Here is a 16,806-nt window from a genome sequence, read left to right on the forward strand (position 1 = left end):
TTATTAGCAGTTGAATTAAATATACTACATCTTTATCAATGTCAGAATTTCTGAAATAAATCATATCAAAACCATTAAATAGTACAACCGGTACTATTTTTTTGTAATGAAATTCTTTGTCAATCCCCCCAAAAAATTATACTATAAATACAGGCAAAAAACAAATGCAAAATGGTCTCCTTCTCCATTCCACTGAAATCAGTTATAGTCAATATTCAGCTTCAATCTTTCCAAAACATGTTTCACAGGATAAATTCTATGTAAAATTTTAAATGAAACTTCCTTTACTTTGTTACTAATACAATATTTGTTAGCAATTTTCTATGCATTGTATATCACCATAGATATTTGACCAAAATAATCTTGCTGAGGGAATTGTAGTATCACAAACAATATTCCTAATCTGTTTATTACTACATTTATCTTTGATGTTAATATTGCCAATGAATATATTTTCATGTAAATCTATGTTACTTACATCAACCACAGAGAAATGTAAAAGACATACAACCCCCTGTTGGAATCACATCAAAAAAAGTGCATATTATTTTGGGGTTATTGGAATTTTAAACTTATCAAGAAATTCCCCATATGAGAGTAGATATCCATCCTCATTCAGTAACTGACCAACCAAAATAATTTTATTCTCAAACCAGTTATGAAAGAAAAGAGACTTATTTTTAAGTTGTATATCTTTGTTGTTCCATATAAAGTATTTGTGGGGAGAAATTGTGTTTATATGCTAACATCCAAGCTAAAATTGCCTGCTTTATTTTAAAAGTATTATTTAGAGCATTGAAATCTAAAACCTCAAGACTTCCTTGTTCTTAGGCATTAGTGAGAATATATTTCCGTAGATAGTGAGGCTTGTTCCTCCAAATAAAATTATCAAGAATCTTATCTAAGTCCTTTACAATTTTAGGGGGTATGTCAAGTGATAACGAGACATAAACCGATCTGGATAACCCTTCAGCTTTGGACAATAAGACCTGTATAACGAAATATCGCTCATCAACTTCTTCTTTGTTTTGTCAATAATGGGGTTAAAGTTCAATTCACTCCTTTGTTTTTCATCCTTGCATATAACAATTCCAAGATAAGGTTACTTATCTTTAATTGGGATACCATATACTTCCTGTAAAACACAATCCTTGAGTGGAAATGAGACTGACTAACTGATATTAATTTTCAAACCCGAAACTAAGGAAAAGTCTTCAATACACGAAACTGCTTTAGAAACCTCATTCCTGTCTCTTAGAAATATGGTGGTATCAGCCAGTTGACATAGTTTAAATTCATTGCCAAGTGCTGAAACACCTTTAAAATTCCCTTTCTTGATATGAAGAGACATAATTTGAGTAACCAATAAAACATTTAAAATGGACTAATTGGGCAGCCCTGCCTAATGCCACGGCCAATATCAAATCTTTGGGATGTCCCGTGAGCTAATTTTACAGAGCTAGTACAACCACTATATAAAGTTTGGACTGCTTTCAAAAAAGTCCCCAAACAACATATTGCTTTGAACATAAACTCATGTTATACAGTGTCAAAAGCTTTATAAAAATCAACAAACCTAAGAAAACTATCAAGGATGAGGTCATTAAAAGTCATATCATATCTAAGATCAACCTGATGTTATTACTAATGTGTCGACCATTCATAAAACCAGATTGTTCTTCATCAATTATATGATGCAAGCCTTGTTTCAACCTCTTAGCAAATACAAGGGCAAATCATTTCCCATCATTATTCAACAGGCTAATGGGTCTCCAGTTGTCTATATAAAGAGTATCCTTATTTGATTCCCAAACCTAAGTAATTACACCTTGCTTTAAGGAAGCCGGTACCTCCCCTTTTTCTATTGATTCTTGAAACATAGCAAGAATGAAAGGAATCAGTTTATCATTGAATGCTTTTTAAAACTCGCTTATTAAACCATCATTTCCAGGGGACCTATTGCCCTTAAGGATTTTAATAGTCTTTTATCTCAATTTCAGATAACTCATCACAAAAATCCTTGAAATCATTATCTATCTACTTAGCAATGTTTGCTACATTGTCTAAGAAAAGATCCATGTTGGAAGTTGACTGGGCTGATGTATACATATTCTGATAAAACTGGGCAACATGCTGAGATTTCTTTTGGATTTTCATTGGGAGTATTATTAATCATTAATTTACATATGTAAGTCTTTTCGCCTGCCCTTTTTTCTAAATTAAAATAAATATTTTGTATTTTTCTCTCCTTCCATCCATTTGTCATTTTCGCTCCCCAGGCCTTTTCCTTGTAGATACAGTCTAACTGCATTTGCAATGAAGGTAGTTCCGTTTTTTTTGTATAATCCATTATTCCCTTTATGATTTCATATTCTTTCTCTCTCGACACGAGCAATTTCTTTCCCCATTGAAATAGCCAAAAGCCTTATCAAATTTCATTAGCTTCCAGTAACTTCCAAACGTATTTATAACACAAGAACAATTACAGTATTTATCAATAATTCCTGCTACTTCCTTCTTAAATACTTCATTCTCTAGTAGTCTTGTTCATTTTCCAGTAACCTTTAACTTTTCTTGTTGACAAACCATGCATATTTATCTTTATTGAGATCCCTTTGTGCGCTGTTAAAAATCGATGGTTCAATCGAGACTATCAACCTTGTCAGCCATATGTTCAGATATCAGCCAGAAATCAATACGGGATTGTATAGATAAATCTTTGATACTCCATGTAAACATAATCTTATCTGGGTTCTTATGTCTCCAAATATCTAGAACACCTAACCTTAGCAATTCTGTTTGTGAGATAAGGAATATATGTCTATCCTTAGGAGGCCATCTAGATTATCGTGTAATACTGTATTCAAATCTCCACCCCATATTACTTTGGCCAATGGAAATTTTGACAATTGAACTTATTTTCCTCTCAATGTCTCTAAATAAAATACAGTTACTTGACTTATTGGAAGCATAAATATTTACAACAATGAATTGAACGTGGTTGACATCTACCAATAGTATAATCCATTTCCCTGTATTATCTGCTTCATGACTCAATATGACCCTTAAAGTTGCCTTTTATAATAGCGACACCTGCTGAAATGCCTCAGGTTGTTCTTTTTTAAATAGTAATTTTTCTTTGCACTTTTCCATGTCATATCCCTCGATGTCCTGGAGATGAATCTCATTGATCACTGGTCGTGGTGGCTGGTTGTTTTCCCCATCTCTCAGCCTACCCAGGCAGTGCACTACATCCAGAGAACCTGCAACACCATTTCGCTCCTCCTCCGGGACTATTGCCCTGTCTTTCACTCTTGCTTTGATGTTCTCGTCAGATTTTTATGCTATTCCATAAATTTGAAGATTCCATCTCCAACTACACCAGTCATTCTCGTTTACCTTTGACTCCATTTCAGTGAGTTCCTTCTCCTGCTTTGCAACCTGAATTTTCAATGTTGCGTTGTGCTGCTTCAAAGTTTTTACTTTCTTAGAATTGAAATGAATTGATTTCTTCAGGTTAACGATACTGATAGTGTTCTTTTTCACCAAATCCATGATGTCATCTGCGCTCTCTTTGATTTTAGCCGTGAGGATGCAGACAATGTCCTGTAGCTGGCTCATTGATGGTTCACTTTTCAGCTTCTTTGGAAGTTGTTCCTTGGTTGGGGTATTCGGGTATGAATCACATTCACCCCTTTTTTTACACTGCAAGCATATGAGTGAGTTTCAACAATGCCTCTTTTCTCCTTGGAAGTTACAACATCCATCTCAGCAACAGTTTGGTCATATCCTGATTCCATGCTACTAGCTATGAAGACGTTAGCAGGCTAACTACTCACGCTGAAACTTTTCGATAGCTAGCTTGTTCGTTGGAAATCATCAAAACTATATTTCAAATGGTTCGATTAATTATAAGATTATTCAAAATAGCTACATTGTATGGTTAGATATCATTTTTTTGTGAAAAAACAAATTGCAACTGCAGTTTAAAACTATAAACTTTCTGATAAAACCCTAAAATTGTTCCTCAGCTAGAAATGTTACACCCTCTCATGCCGCCATCTTGAGCGCCCCCCTTTGCAGGCTCTTGGCATTCTCTCAATTAGCTTCATGAGGTAATCACCTGGAATGCATTTCAATTAACAGGTGTGCCTTGTGAAAAGTTAATTTGTGGAATTTCTTTCCTTCTTTATGCGTTTGAGCCATTCAGTTCTCTTGTGACAAGGTAGGGATGGTATACAGAAGATAGCCCTTTTGGTGAAAGACCTATTATGGCAAGAACAGCTCAAATAAGCAAAGAATAACAACAGTCCATCATTACTTTAGACATGGAGGTCAGTCAATCCAGAAAATATCAAGAACTTTGAAAGTTTCTTCAAGTGCAGTCGCAAAAACCATCAAGCCCTATGATGAAACTGTCTGAAGACCGCCACAGGAAAGGAAGACCCAGAGTTACCTCTGCTGCAGGGGATAAGTTCATTAGTTACCAGCCTCAGAAATTGCTGACACCTCAACATCAACTGTTCAGAGGAGACTGTGTGAGTCAGTCCTTCATAGTTGAATTGCTGCAAAGAAACCACTACTAAAGGACACCAATAAGAAGCAGACTTGCTTGGGTCATGAAACACGAGAAATGGACATTAGACATGTGGAAATCTATCCTTTGGTCTGATGAGTCCAAATTTGAGATTTTTGGTTCAAACAGTCGTGGCTTTGTGAGATGCAGAATAGATAAACGGATGATCTCCACATGTGTGGTTCCCACTGTGAAGCATGGAGGTGGTGTGATGGTGCTTTGCTGGGGACACTGTCTGCGATTTATTTAGAATTCAAGGCACACTTAATCAGCATGGCTACCACAGCATTCTGCAACGATACGCCATTCCATTTGGTTTGCACTTAGTCGGACTATACTTTGTTTCTCAACAGGACAATGATTCCACACACCTCCAGCCTGTGTAAGGGCTATTTGACCAAGAAGGAGAGTGGATGAGTGCTGCATCAGATGACCTGGCCTCTACAATCACCCAACCTCAACCCAATTGAGATGGTTTGGGATGAGCTGGACCGCAGAGTGAAGCTGCTTGAGCGAATGCCAAGAGTGTGCAAAGCTGTCATCAAGGCAAAGGGTGGCTACTTTGAAGATAAAATATATTTTGAATTGTTAAACACTTTTTTTGATTACTACATGATTCCTTGTGTCATTTCATAGTTTTGATGTCTTCTATTATTCTACAATGTAGGAAATAGTAAATAAAGAAAAACCTTGAACGAGTAGGTGTTCTAAAACTTTTGCCCAGTAGTGTGTGTGTGTGTGTGTGTATATACACACAGTGCCTTGCAAAAGTATTCACCCCCTTGGTGTTTTTCCTATTTTGTTGCATTACAACCTGTAATTGAAATGTATTTTTTATTTGAATTTCATGTAATGGACATACACAAAATAGTCAAAAAATCAGGGGGGAAAAAAAGAACAAAACTTGTTCAAAAAATAAACAGAAAAGTGGTGCGTGCATATATATTCACCCACATTGCCATGAAGCCCCTAAATAAGATCTGGTGCAACCAATTACCTTCAGAAGTCACATTATTTAACTAATTAAGTCCACCTGTGTGCAATCTAAGTGTCACATGAGCTCAGTATATATACACACACACCTGTCTGAAAGGCTGCCTAGTCTGCAACACCACTAACTAAGCAAGGGGCACCACCAAGCAAGCAGCACTATGAAGACCAAGGAGCCCTCCAAACAGGTCAGGGACAAAGTTGAAGTACAGATCAGGGTTGGGTTATAAAAAAATATCCGAAACGTTGAACATCCCACGGAGTACCATTAAATCCGTCATTAAAACAAATAAATTGAAAGAATATGGCACCACAACAAACCTGCCAAGAGAGAAGGCCGCCTACCAAAACTCATGGACCAGGCAAGGAGTGAATTAATCAGAGGCAACAATGGCAGAGGCAACTAAAGAAAACCCTGAAGGAGCTGCAAAGCTCCACAGCGGAGATTGGAGTATCTGTCCATAGGACCACTTTAAGCTATACACTCCACAGAGCTGAGCTTTACGGAAGGCATGTGGGAGACTCCTCAAAACATATGGAAGAAGGTCTTCTGGTCAGATGACACTAAAATTGAGCTTTTTGGCCATCAAGGAAAATGCTACGTCTGGCGCAAACCCAACACCTCTCATCACCATCCCCACAGTGAAGCATGGTGGTGGCAGCATCATGCTGTGGGGATGTTTTTCCATCGGCAGGGACTGGGAAACTGGTCAGAATTGAAGGAAGATGGTGCTAAATACAGGGAAATTCTTGAGGGAAACCTGTTTGTCTTCCAGAGATTTTGACTGGGATGGAGGTTCACCTTCCAGTAGGACAATGATCCTTAGCATACTGCTAAAGCAACACTTGAGTGGTTTAAGGGGAAACATTTAAAAGGTCTTGGAATGGCCTAGTCAAAGCCCAGATCTCAATCCATTTGAGAATCTGTGATATGACTTAAATTGCTGTACACCAGCAGAACCCATCCAACTTGGAGCTGAAGCAATTTTGCCTTGAAGAACGGGCAAAATCCGAGTGGCTAGATGTGACAGGCTTAGAGAGACATACCCCAAGATACTTGCAGCTAATTGCTGCAAAAGGTGGCTCTACAAAGTATTGAAGTAGTTCTGTTTTTTTGTTCTCGTTTCACAAAGTGGTAGGCAAAGTGGTAGGCATCGTCAAAGTGGTAGGCATGTTGTGTAAATCAAAAATATAAAACACATCACCCTTAAACAATTAACTCTTATTTTGCCTATAGACAAAGCTTTCCCTTTGAAAAAATGGCAGCATGACTTACTAGGCCTGTTTTCTGTCTCTACTGTATGAAATCAAGGGGAGAAAAAAAATACATTACAAATAAAAAGTGCTTCTTAGCTTGGATAACCTGTGGCTCTTCATCTCCCAATCGCGTACATAGTGAACAGTCACAGTGAGGTAGCTTTGAGTTGCTCTGGGAGGTCCAACTATCAGTGGAGAGATCTAGATAGGCTGCCTGTGTCAATTCATTTTCAGTTTCTCTCCGTGATGTTTCATAGTGTTTGGAAATTACTTTGCTGCTGAAATGTGTGCAGGAGGGGACATTGTAACCCGGTTAACTTTTTCTCATCAGGTGACGAAATCCCGAGTCAGTAACCACCGAATATGGCTATGAATACTCCCACTGCTTTCGTTATTTCTTTGTTTTTCTGAATTTGTCACAAATTGTTGATGGAAGGCAGCAGCGAGAGATTGTTGTGTTTTCGCTAATGATTGGACTCTCCTTGCTCCAGTTCCACCTGCAAGGGATACGGCCGGGTGATGGCCACGTAAATGAGACATCATGTTAGGAGCGTTTCCACTCGAGTAGCCGACAGTGGCAAAGCAATGATTGCAGACTCTACTTTGTTTTATGGTCTTCTTACACACGTCATCGTATTGAACGCTGAATCCAAAATGTTCCCACACAGCGGATTTGAAAGACGTTGGTTCCTCTTCAAATTTGCTTCTCTCTGTCTCGCTAGCCATTGTCACGTTGGAGCTGAGATATAATTTGTTTTTAGTTTCCCCTCTCTTTATGGGGCTCCTTTAGGGAGATTTTCTACTGAGATGTCATTGCAAATTGTCCATTAGTTGTTTAAGGGGGAGGGGGTCACGGTCACTACATTGAGACATTGCTGTGGCGTAAAGTTTGTCAGCCCCCAGGAGTAGAGGTTGACCGATTATGATTTTTCAATACCGATTATTGGAAGACCAAAAAAAACGATACCGATTACGTCGGCTGATTAAAAAAAAATATATATATACGTTTTTATAATAATGACAATTACAACAATACTGAATGAACACTTATTTTAACTTAATACATCAATAAAATCAATTTAGCCTCATAAATAATGAAACATGTTCAATTTGGTTTAAATAATGCAAAAACAAAGTGTTGGAGAAGTAAAAGTGCAATATGTGCCATGTAAAAAAGCTAACGTTTAAGTTCCTTGCTCAGAACATATGAAAGCTGGTGGTTCCTTTTAACATGAGTCTTCAATATTCCCAGGTAAGAAGTTTTAGGGTGTAGTTATTATAGGACTATTTCTCTCTATACCATTTTGTATTTCATATACCTTTGACTATTGGATGTTCTTATAGGCACTTTAGTATTGCCAGTGTAACAGTATAGCTTCCGTCCCTCTCCTCACCCCTACCTGGGCTCGAACCAGGAACACATCGACAACAGCCAACCTCGAAGCATCGTTACCCAACGCTCCACAAAAGCCGCGGCCCTTGCAGAGCAAGGGGAACAACTACTTCAATGTCTCAGAGCGAGTGACGTCACGATTGAAACGCTATTAGCGCGCACCCCGCTAACTAGCTAGCAATTTCACATCGGTTACACCAGCCTAATCTCGGAGTTGATAGGCTTGAAGTCATAAACAGCTCAATGCTTGAAGCACAGAGAAGAGCTGCTGGCAAACGCACAAAAATGCTGTTTGAATGAATGCTTACGAGCCTGCTGCTGCCTACCACCGCTCAGTCAGACTGCTCTATCAAATCATAGACTTATAGCATAACACACAGAAATACGAGCCGTAGGTCATTAATATGGTCAAATCCGAAAACTATCGAAAACAAAACATTCCGTGAAATACGGAACCGTTCTGTATTTTATCTAACGGGTGACATCCATAAGTCTAAATATTCCTGTTACATTGCACAACCTTCAATGTTATGTCCTAATTACATAAAATTCTGGCAAATTAGTTCGCAACGAGCCAGGCGACCCAAACTGTTGCATATACCCTGACTCTGCGTGCACTGAACGCAAGAGAAGTGACACAATTTCCCTAGTTTAATATTGCCTGCTAACCTAGATTTCTTTTAACTAAATATGCAGTTTTAAAAATATATATACTTCTGTGTATTGATTTTAAGAAAGGCATTGATGTTTAGGTACATTCGTGCAACGATTGTGCTTTTTTCGCAAATGCGCTTTTGTTAAATCATCCCCCGTTTGGTGAAGTTGGCTGTCTTTGTTAGGAAGAAATAGTCTTCACGCAACGAGCCAGGTTGCCCAAACTGCTGCATATACCCTGACTGTTGCACAGAACGCAAGAGAAGTGACACAATTTCCCTATTTAAAAGAAATTAATGTTAGCAGGCAATATTAACCAAATATGCAGGTTTAAAAATATATACTCGTGTATTGATTTTAAGAAAGGCGTTGATGTTTAGGTACACATTGGTGCAACGACAGTGCTTTTTTTCACGAATGCGCTTGTTAAATCACCCGTTTGGAGAAGTAGGCTGTGATTCAATGATAAATTAATAGGCACCACATCGATTATATACAAAGCAGAACACGCTAGATAAACTAGTAATATCATCAACCATGTGCAGTTAACTAGTGATTATGTTTAGATTGATAGTTTTTTATAAGATATGTTTAATGCTAGCTAGCACCTTACCGTGGCTCCTTGCTGCACTCGTATAACAGGTAGTCAGCCTGCCACGCAGTCTCCTTGTGGAGTGCAATGTAATCGGCCATGATCGGTGTCCAAAAATGCAGATTACCGATTGTTATGAAAAAACTGAACTCGTACTTTTAGATGACTATAAACCAAATCGAAACTATGTAGAAATGATAAATGGGCCTACATTCAGTTTGACTGTATACAGTTCTCTAATAATCATTGAAATGAAAGCCAGACAGTCAGGGAGCATCGATAATTCTCAAAACTATGGATAGAAGAATATTTTTTTACAAATTGGGACAGTCAGGAAATAACACATTTTCAGAGCGGCCGTCCGGACCTCGTTGAAGACCGAATGCAAAATGAGTTTGAAAATTATAAACCAATCATGCAAAACACAAAAACTCAGACGAGCAATTATCTATCATACAACAGTCTACATACCACAGCCTATTCCATTACTATTAAACATTGCAAACATATAAAGACCTAGCCTATATCTCATAAATTACTAAATAAGGCCTATTCATACCACAAAATAGGTATATTGCATCTCACTCTTAAACGACCATACCATCTATGCATTGCTAGTCTATAGGCTACTTACTGAACAGTCAGTGGGTTAGGGTAGATGTCCAAAAATAACACTCCATGCGGATGACGTGTTATATTTAGCTATAGTGCTGCCTCCTCCGCATAAATCTATAGATGCTAATTTAAAGGAACTAGACATATCTGCAGAAAAAGGAGTTTGTAATTTCCATACTTTTTTATTTCTCTCTCTATGTAATAGGCTAATCAGACCTTAGAAACCCAGCTTCAGCTTAACCCAATCCTCGGCTCACCCCCTACAAGAAAGATCCATGCACTGAGGTTTTTCCTGACAACTGCGGGTGACAGGCATTCATTCATTCTCCACCACCTCTTGAATATTTAAACCCCAAACAAAATGGACAGCTCCTTTCAATGCCAGAATCAGAGTAATGGGCTTGACTCTGGGATGTAAAGAGTCAGACTATTTTCTGTCCATATGTTGTGACAGACTGGATACAAACCATATTGTTAATGTCATGCCTAATAAAGTAACCGCACCATTGCCCATCCATATAAATCTAGCTGGGTCTAGATCTAGCTTTTTCTTACTTGCAATCAGAATACCAACCAGAAATTGTGAATTTCCAAAGAAGGTGACAAGTTAGTGAAAATAATCTTTAACACATTCTACGGATGCACGATATATCAGTAAGCATATCGGAATCGTCCGACATTAGCAAAAAATGCCAACATCGGCATGAAGTCTAGTTTAACGCCGATGTGAAAAACCGATGTCAAAGCTGACGTGCATACCTATATAAAGTAGGTAGATGACGTAATGACGCCACGAAAAATACAGCGCTACACAGAACAAAAGCAGAAAAATACTTTTAACAAAGTATGAAAGAGTAAGAACATTTCAGCGAGACAACTAAGAATAAAATCCATTAATGCCAAGATAATGGTATTCATTGCCCTTGACAACAAACCGTTCTCTGTCGTGGATGATGTTGGCTTTTGCCAACTGGTCGAGCACCTCGAGCCCCAGTACACACTACCAAGTAGGTGCTATTTTTCAGATGTTGCCCTACCGGAGTTACACATTGTTGAAACGCACATCTATGAGCTACTTGCTATGGGCGTCACTGCTATTAGCTTCACGACTGACATTTGGATCAGCGATGTCAGCCTCATGAGCATGCTGAGTCTGACAGCACAGTGGGTCGACAAGGACTTTGTACTGAGGAAAGCCGTATTGCATACTCAAGAATGTGCTGGTTTTCATACCGCTGCTGCCATTTCAATGGCATTTGAGAACATGAACACTCCTAGCGCCATTTGAACAACTGACTCAAGAAATAAGCTAATCAACTGCGCCTGCAGCAGACGTGATACCCTCTGTCATGGCATTGAAACGCCTTCAACAAAACTACCGACACAGACCGTGGGTCTAACTTGCAAAAGTACTCGAGGCTGTGAACAAGCGATTCAGTGGCAGTCTCTCTGAGCCTCTTTACTGTGTCGCCACCATGCTCGATGCTAGGTACAAGGACCTCTACTTCGATGCAGACAAGAAACAGGGTTTACGTGAAATGTTAGACACAGCTGGACAAGATACACGGACACAGTGACAGAGCGCACCGAGGAAGAGAGGCCACAGACATAAAGAGCTGAAACTTCACTGCTTGACATGTATGATGAAATCCTGGTTGAGACTGAACAACGAAACAGCACAGCAAAGTAATAGGTTTTGATTATGTTTTACTGGTAATGGGGACATACATAAAAGCCAACAAAATAACATTTTGGTCAGTGTGTGTTTCAACCATTTAACTGTTCTTGAATGCTTATAAAAAGGCCACAAATGTTAAATATCGATTATCAGGGGGGGGTTTTTGCAAGGAAAATATTGGATATCGGCCAAAATGTCATATCGGTGCATCCCTAACACATTCCAAAAGAATTGGGTCTACAACATCACCATACATAGGTTGAGCCTATAAGATTTCCGTAACACCTCAAGGCACCACTTTTCAAATGTGACAGAAAACAAGGTGCATGCGAGTTGACTACAGGCATGGGATAAAGCTAATTCAAAAGGTTACAAGAAACAGTCTGCATGCCATTACAGATTTGGCATTAGGTTTACTAGGACATATGCGTTCCACAGCATGTGATCGGTCTTTGCCAGACAGTGACCAACCTTTCATCATGTAAAATCAGTTGGCTCTTAAAATTTCATTAGGCTAATTGGTAGTTAATGCAGTCAGAAATATGAACAAAGTGTTCAGTCATGTAAGATATTCCACGTGTGTAGGCTCTATACATCTTTGTACATTTAGCCTTTATTTAACTAGGCATGTCAGTTAAGGACAAATTCTTATTTACAATGACGGTCTACCAGGGAACAGTGGCTTCAGGGGCAGAACGACAGCTTGGGGATTCGATCCAGCAACCTTTTGGTTACTGGCCCAACGCTCTAACCACTAGGCTACCTGCCGCCCCAAAAAAAGGAGGTGTCGTAGAATTACAACATTTATGTTAATCACATTACTTTTATATTAGAATGTAATCCTATATTAGTACATTCACACTGTCTTTTTTTCTGACAGCAAACAGAATTGGGTTCTTAGAACTATCATGAGTCTGTTAACGCTGACAGTAGATTTACGATGGCTTGGTGATAACCTAAAGACTGCATTCCATTCTAAGATTAGTGTCTGTGTGCCTGTCTGTCGGTGCCAGGGAGACCCAATCTCCAGTTTATTTATCCCATATGGAAGATGAACACTGGACTTAATCATTTGAGGGAATGACCTAGTGTCCTAGGTTACATTAGTATTTCTGTATATATAAAAAAATAATCTGTAAATTAACTAGAGACAGATATTTGGCGGCATGTAAATCTTGATGTTTGTTGCATGAGATCACAATGTACCCTTTTGTATAATTTCTATATCTGTTCTTCGTCACAAGGACTCAGGAACACTATAAAGTTGTAACCTAACCCTGTTTATTTGGGCTTGAAGTCTACACCATTGGGTGACCGTTAACACTCCATTACTGAAGTAATAAATAAAGTTAAATTGTTTTGAAGAAATCTAATAGTGTCATTCGATTAGAATAATTCCACCAGAGGATATGCTTAAAACCTCTCTAGGGTAGGTGGGACGAAATCGTCCCATCTACTCAACAGCCAGTGGAATCCCGTGGCGCGTTATTCAAATACCTTAGAAATGCTATTACTTCAATTTCTCAAACATATGACTATTTTACACCATTTTAAAGACAAGACTCTCGTTAATCTAACCACACTGTCCGATTTCAAAAAGGCTTTACAACAAAAGCAAAACATTAGATTATGTCAGCAGAGTACCCAGCCAGAAATAATCAGACACCCATTTTTCAAGCTAGCATATAATGTCACATAAACCCAAACCACAGCTAAATGCAGCACTAACCTTTGATGATCTTCATCAGATGACAATCCTAGGACATTATGTTATACAATACATGCATGTTTTGTTCAATCAAGTTCATATTTATATCAAAAACCAGCTTTTTACATTAGCATGTGACGTTCAGAACTAGCAAAATAATCCATAGTTATGTTCAAATATCCTCTGTTTTGTTCGTGCGTTCAAGACACTATCCGAAGGGTGACGCGCCTGGCGCGTTTCGTGACAAAAATTCTAAATATTCCATTACCGTACTTCTAAGCATGTCAACCGCTGTTTAAAATCTATTTTTATGCTATTTTTCTCGTAAAAAAGCGATAATATTCCGACCGGGAAACTCTGTTTACGTTCAAAGACAGAGAAAAGAAAAACATGGTGTCGCCTCGTGCACGCGCCTCAGTCTCATTGTCCTCTGATCGACCACCATCCAAATGCGCTAATGTTTTTCAGCCAGGGCCTGCAAAGACATCATTCAGCGGTTTGCCGCCTTCTGAGAGCCTATGGGAGCCGTTGGAAGTGTCACGTTACAGCAGAGATACTCAGTTTTCAATAAAGAGAGTGTAGAAGCCCAATAAATGGTCAGAGACGGCACTTCCTGTAAGGAATCTTCTCAGGTTTTTGCCTGCCATATGAGTTCTGTTATACTCACAGACACCATTCAAACAGTTTTAGAAACTTTAGGGTGTTTTCTATCCAAAGTCAATAATTATATGCATATTCTAGTTTCTGGGCAGTAGTAATAACCAGATTAAATCGGGTACGTATTTTATCCGGCCGTGCAAATACTGCCCCCTATCCCCAACAGGTATTAACTTTAAAAATCAGGGGTGAAAGTATATTTAATTTCTTCCCAGTACAGGGACTTCCTATGTTTGCACGTGCTTTTATTTAAACATTTTATGGGCCTAATAATAGAATTACATATAGAATCCCTATTAATTTAATAGTCAAGATTTGTTGTTTAACTTTTAAAATGTATTAGCCTACCTTTTAATGTGTCAAACACAACCAGTCATGATGTTCTCATCTGATAGTCAGTTACTTCAGAAGGCTCATGTAGACTACCAGCACACATTACTCAGGGACGGCGGAATTTCAAGGGGGGGGGAATAGTTTAAGCCTCATTTAGATTTGTTTCTGCTTATAATTTATGACATTTGGTAGGCTATTTTTTTTTCTTGTCTATAATTAGATATATTCAGCTTATCTGCTGTCATTACTTGATGCTCGTCTAGAACAGGGTTTTCCGAACTCGGTCCTGGGGCCCCCGGGAGTCGCGTTAATGCAGAATTCTGCGTTTTTCATGCAGAGAAAAAAAAAGAATGCATAAGATATCTTGCTGCCTTTTGTAAACGCAGATAAAAAAAAATGCTTCTTATTGTCATTTCTGCTCAGCATCAGACTAATGTTGTGCTTCAGTTATACTTTTCCACTTGGATGAGAAATCACAAACTGACATTCTATCATCAGACAGCACTGACTGATATGTAGCTACTTTTCTCAGTGTTTCTCTGGTAAAATTAACTTAGGAAATGTAGTTGGCTACATTCTTTCTATGATAAACATTAGAAATATGATCGCAATGCAAAAAATACATTGCTTTTTCATTGTAAGCTCATTTACTTGTGTAAACTGTTAGCGTTGCACTTCTGTTTTTATGAAAATGTAGTTATTTTCTGCCGAACGTGTTGCACTAATGCATTTTCTGTTAAGGAAAAAATGCATGTGAAGTGGTTTCAAATGAAGGTCTGCATTTTGAAAATGCTAATTTCTGAACTCCTAACCTGACCCCTTACAATACACAGCTGATTAAAATACTCAAAGCTTGATGATGAGACGGTTATTTGAATCAGCTGTGTAGTTTCGTTTTTTTGGTCCTAGCTCATGCACCCAGTGGGGGCCCCAGGACCGAGTTAGGGAAACCCCGGTCTAGAATACTAAATAAAGCCTTGCTCACCAGAATGTCATAAATCGATAGAATTATCAATGCATCATCAACAATCTAGTTGACGTCGGAAAAGTGTTTTCATTTCCTCTTCACTCACGGAGCGAGGGCATTTTAGGGACCAGGGAGATTTCCATATGACATCAGTTTGACCGGTTAAGGAACTGAAAAGATGTGAAAACGAGCCAACATGTCTCTTATAGTATTTCACTCATTCATTAGGCCTAAACAAGTCTTGCAACCTGAATTGATGCGTACACTGCTGTCCACGCACTTATCTCTGCCTTGGCAAAATGTCTGTGTTACCATTGAACCACACCACATTTTGGAGCGTATTCCAGATCTATTTGTGAATTTTTCATGCGACTTACATGCGGTAATGATAAATAGTCAAATAGATTCCAAGAGAACTGTAGACTGCATACCCCCACTATTGCTCTTGCCGATACTTCATACCAAACCGTTCCATCTTATTTTCCCCCCTGACAATAATCTAAAAACCATATTGCATGGGAAGGTCTTAGAATCCATATTATATGCAGTTAAAATAAGGCACTTGTTTCCATTCAACAACAAAGTAGACAAAAGCAGCCAATCCAGGTCCAATCTGTACTAACAATCAGTTTTCCTTTTCTCACCATATTGTCCCCTATAATAAAAATCACAGGCATGCTGGCTTTCTAGAAACATCCAAGTTGAAGCCAGCTTAACGTTGACACCCAATTTAGGCACCACTTATAATATCTATAGCAGGTTGGACTTCTAATAGCTGTGTGGGAGAGGATAGATAATTATGTAAACAAGACATTTTAAACTTAATTAAGAAGCAAACAACGACTTCTGTCGAATGGAACACGGATTGACCAATGTTTATGGCCTGTGTGAGACTGGCTAACTAGCGTCTTCAGTGATGAGAGGGAAACAGCAGGGCTATTGACACCTTTTATAGACCAGCGGTCAAAAGAGTATATCATCCTACCTGAGAAGAGCCTGAAGAAATACCTCATATACATCTGCAATGACTGCGGTCCAAGATCTCAATAATGTCTCCAAGGCGTCTTCTCCATATTCTGTCCACCTTGTGTGAGAGCATTACAGATCGAGTTTGACGTCATCATCACGAGCCAAATAAACGAGTAATTCGTGAGCGTTTAGACTGCATGCTATACACAGACTTCCACAGCTCGTTTGGCAATCTACAACCAAAGCAATGTTTTAAAGCGGACAGAGAAAATAATCGAATTGTTTGATTAACGTATTTTACAGTGGTAGCAGATTTAGCATTACGAACTGTGCGTAATGAACGCCCCAGCTAAATTAGCCATCTGCGCGCATGCTGATCGTGCAAACGCCCGAGAAACAAAGCAGTTTGCAACCGTG

At 38.7% G+C, this 16,806-nt stretch overlaps 1 protein-coding gene across 3 annotated transcripts in view; it reads right to left on the reverse strand.

Annotated features, from left to right (window-relative positions):
* Positions 1 to 16,806, reverse strand: part of kgua (Guanylate kinase) — a 36,091-nt gene that overhangs the window by 18,535 nt on the left and 750 nt on the right. The window contains exon 1 of one of the 3 annotated variants that reach the window (XM_014190925.2): positions 16,406 to 16,572. The exons of the other annotated variants lie outside the window; for them this stretch is intronic. Within the exon in view, the coding sequence (XP_014046400.1) occupies positions 16,406 to 16,439 (34 nt within the window). The 5' untranslated portion in view covers positions 16,440 to 16,572. Of the gene's footprint in view, positions 1 to 16,405; positions 16,573 to 16,806 lie in introns of those variants that run through there. 3 annotated transcript variants of the gene reach the window in all.

Source organism: Salmo salar, chromosome ssa03 (genome assembly GCF_905237065.1).
Source record: "Salmo salar chromosome ssa03, Ssal_v3.1, whole genome shotgun sequence".
Lineage (NCBI taxonomy): Eukaryota > Metazoa > Chordata > Actinopteri > Salmoniformes > Salmonidae > Salmo > Salmo salar.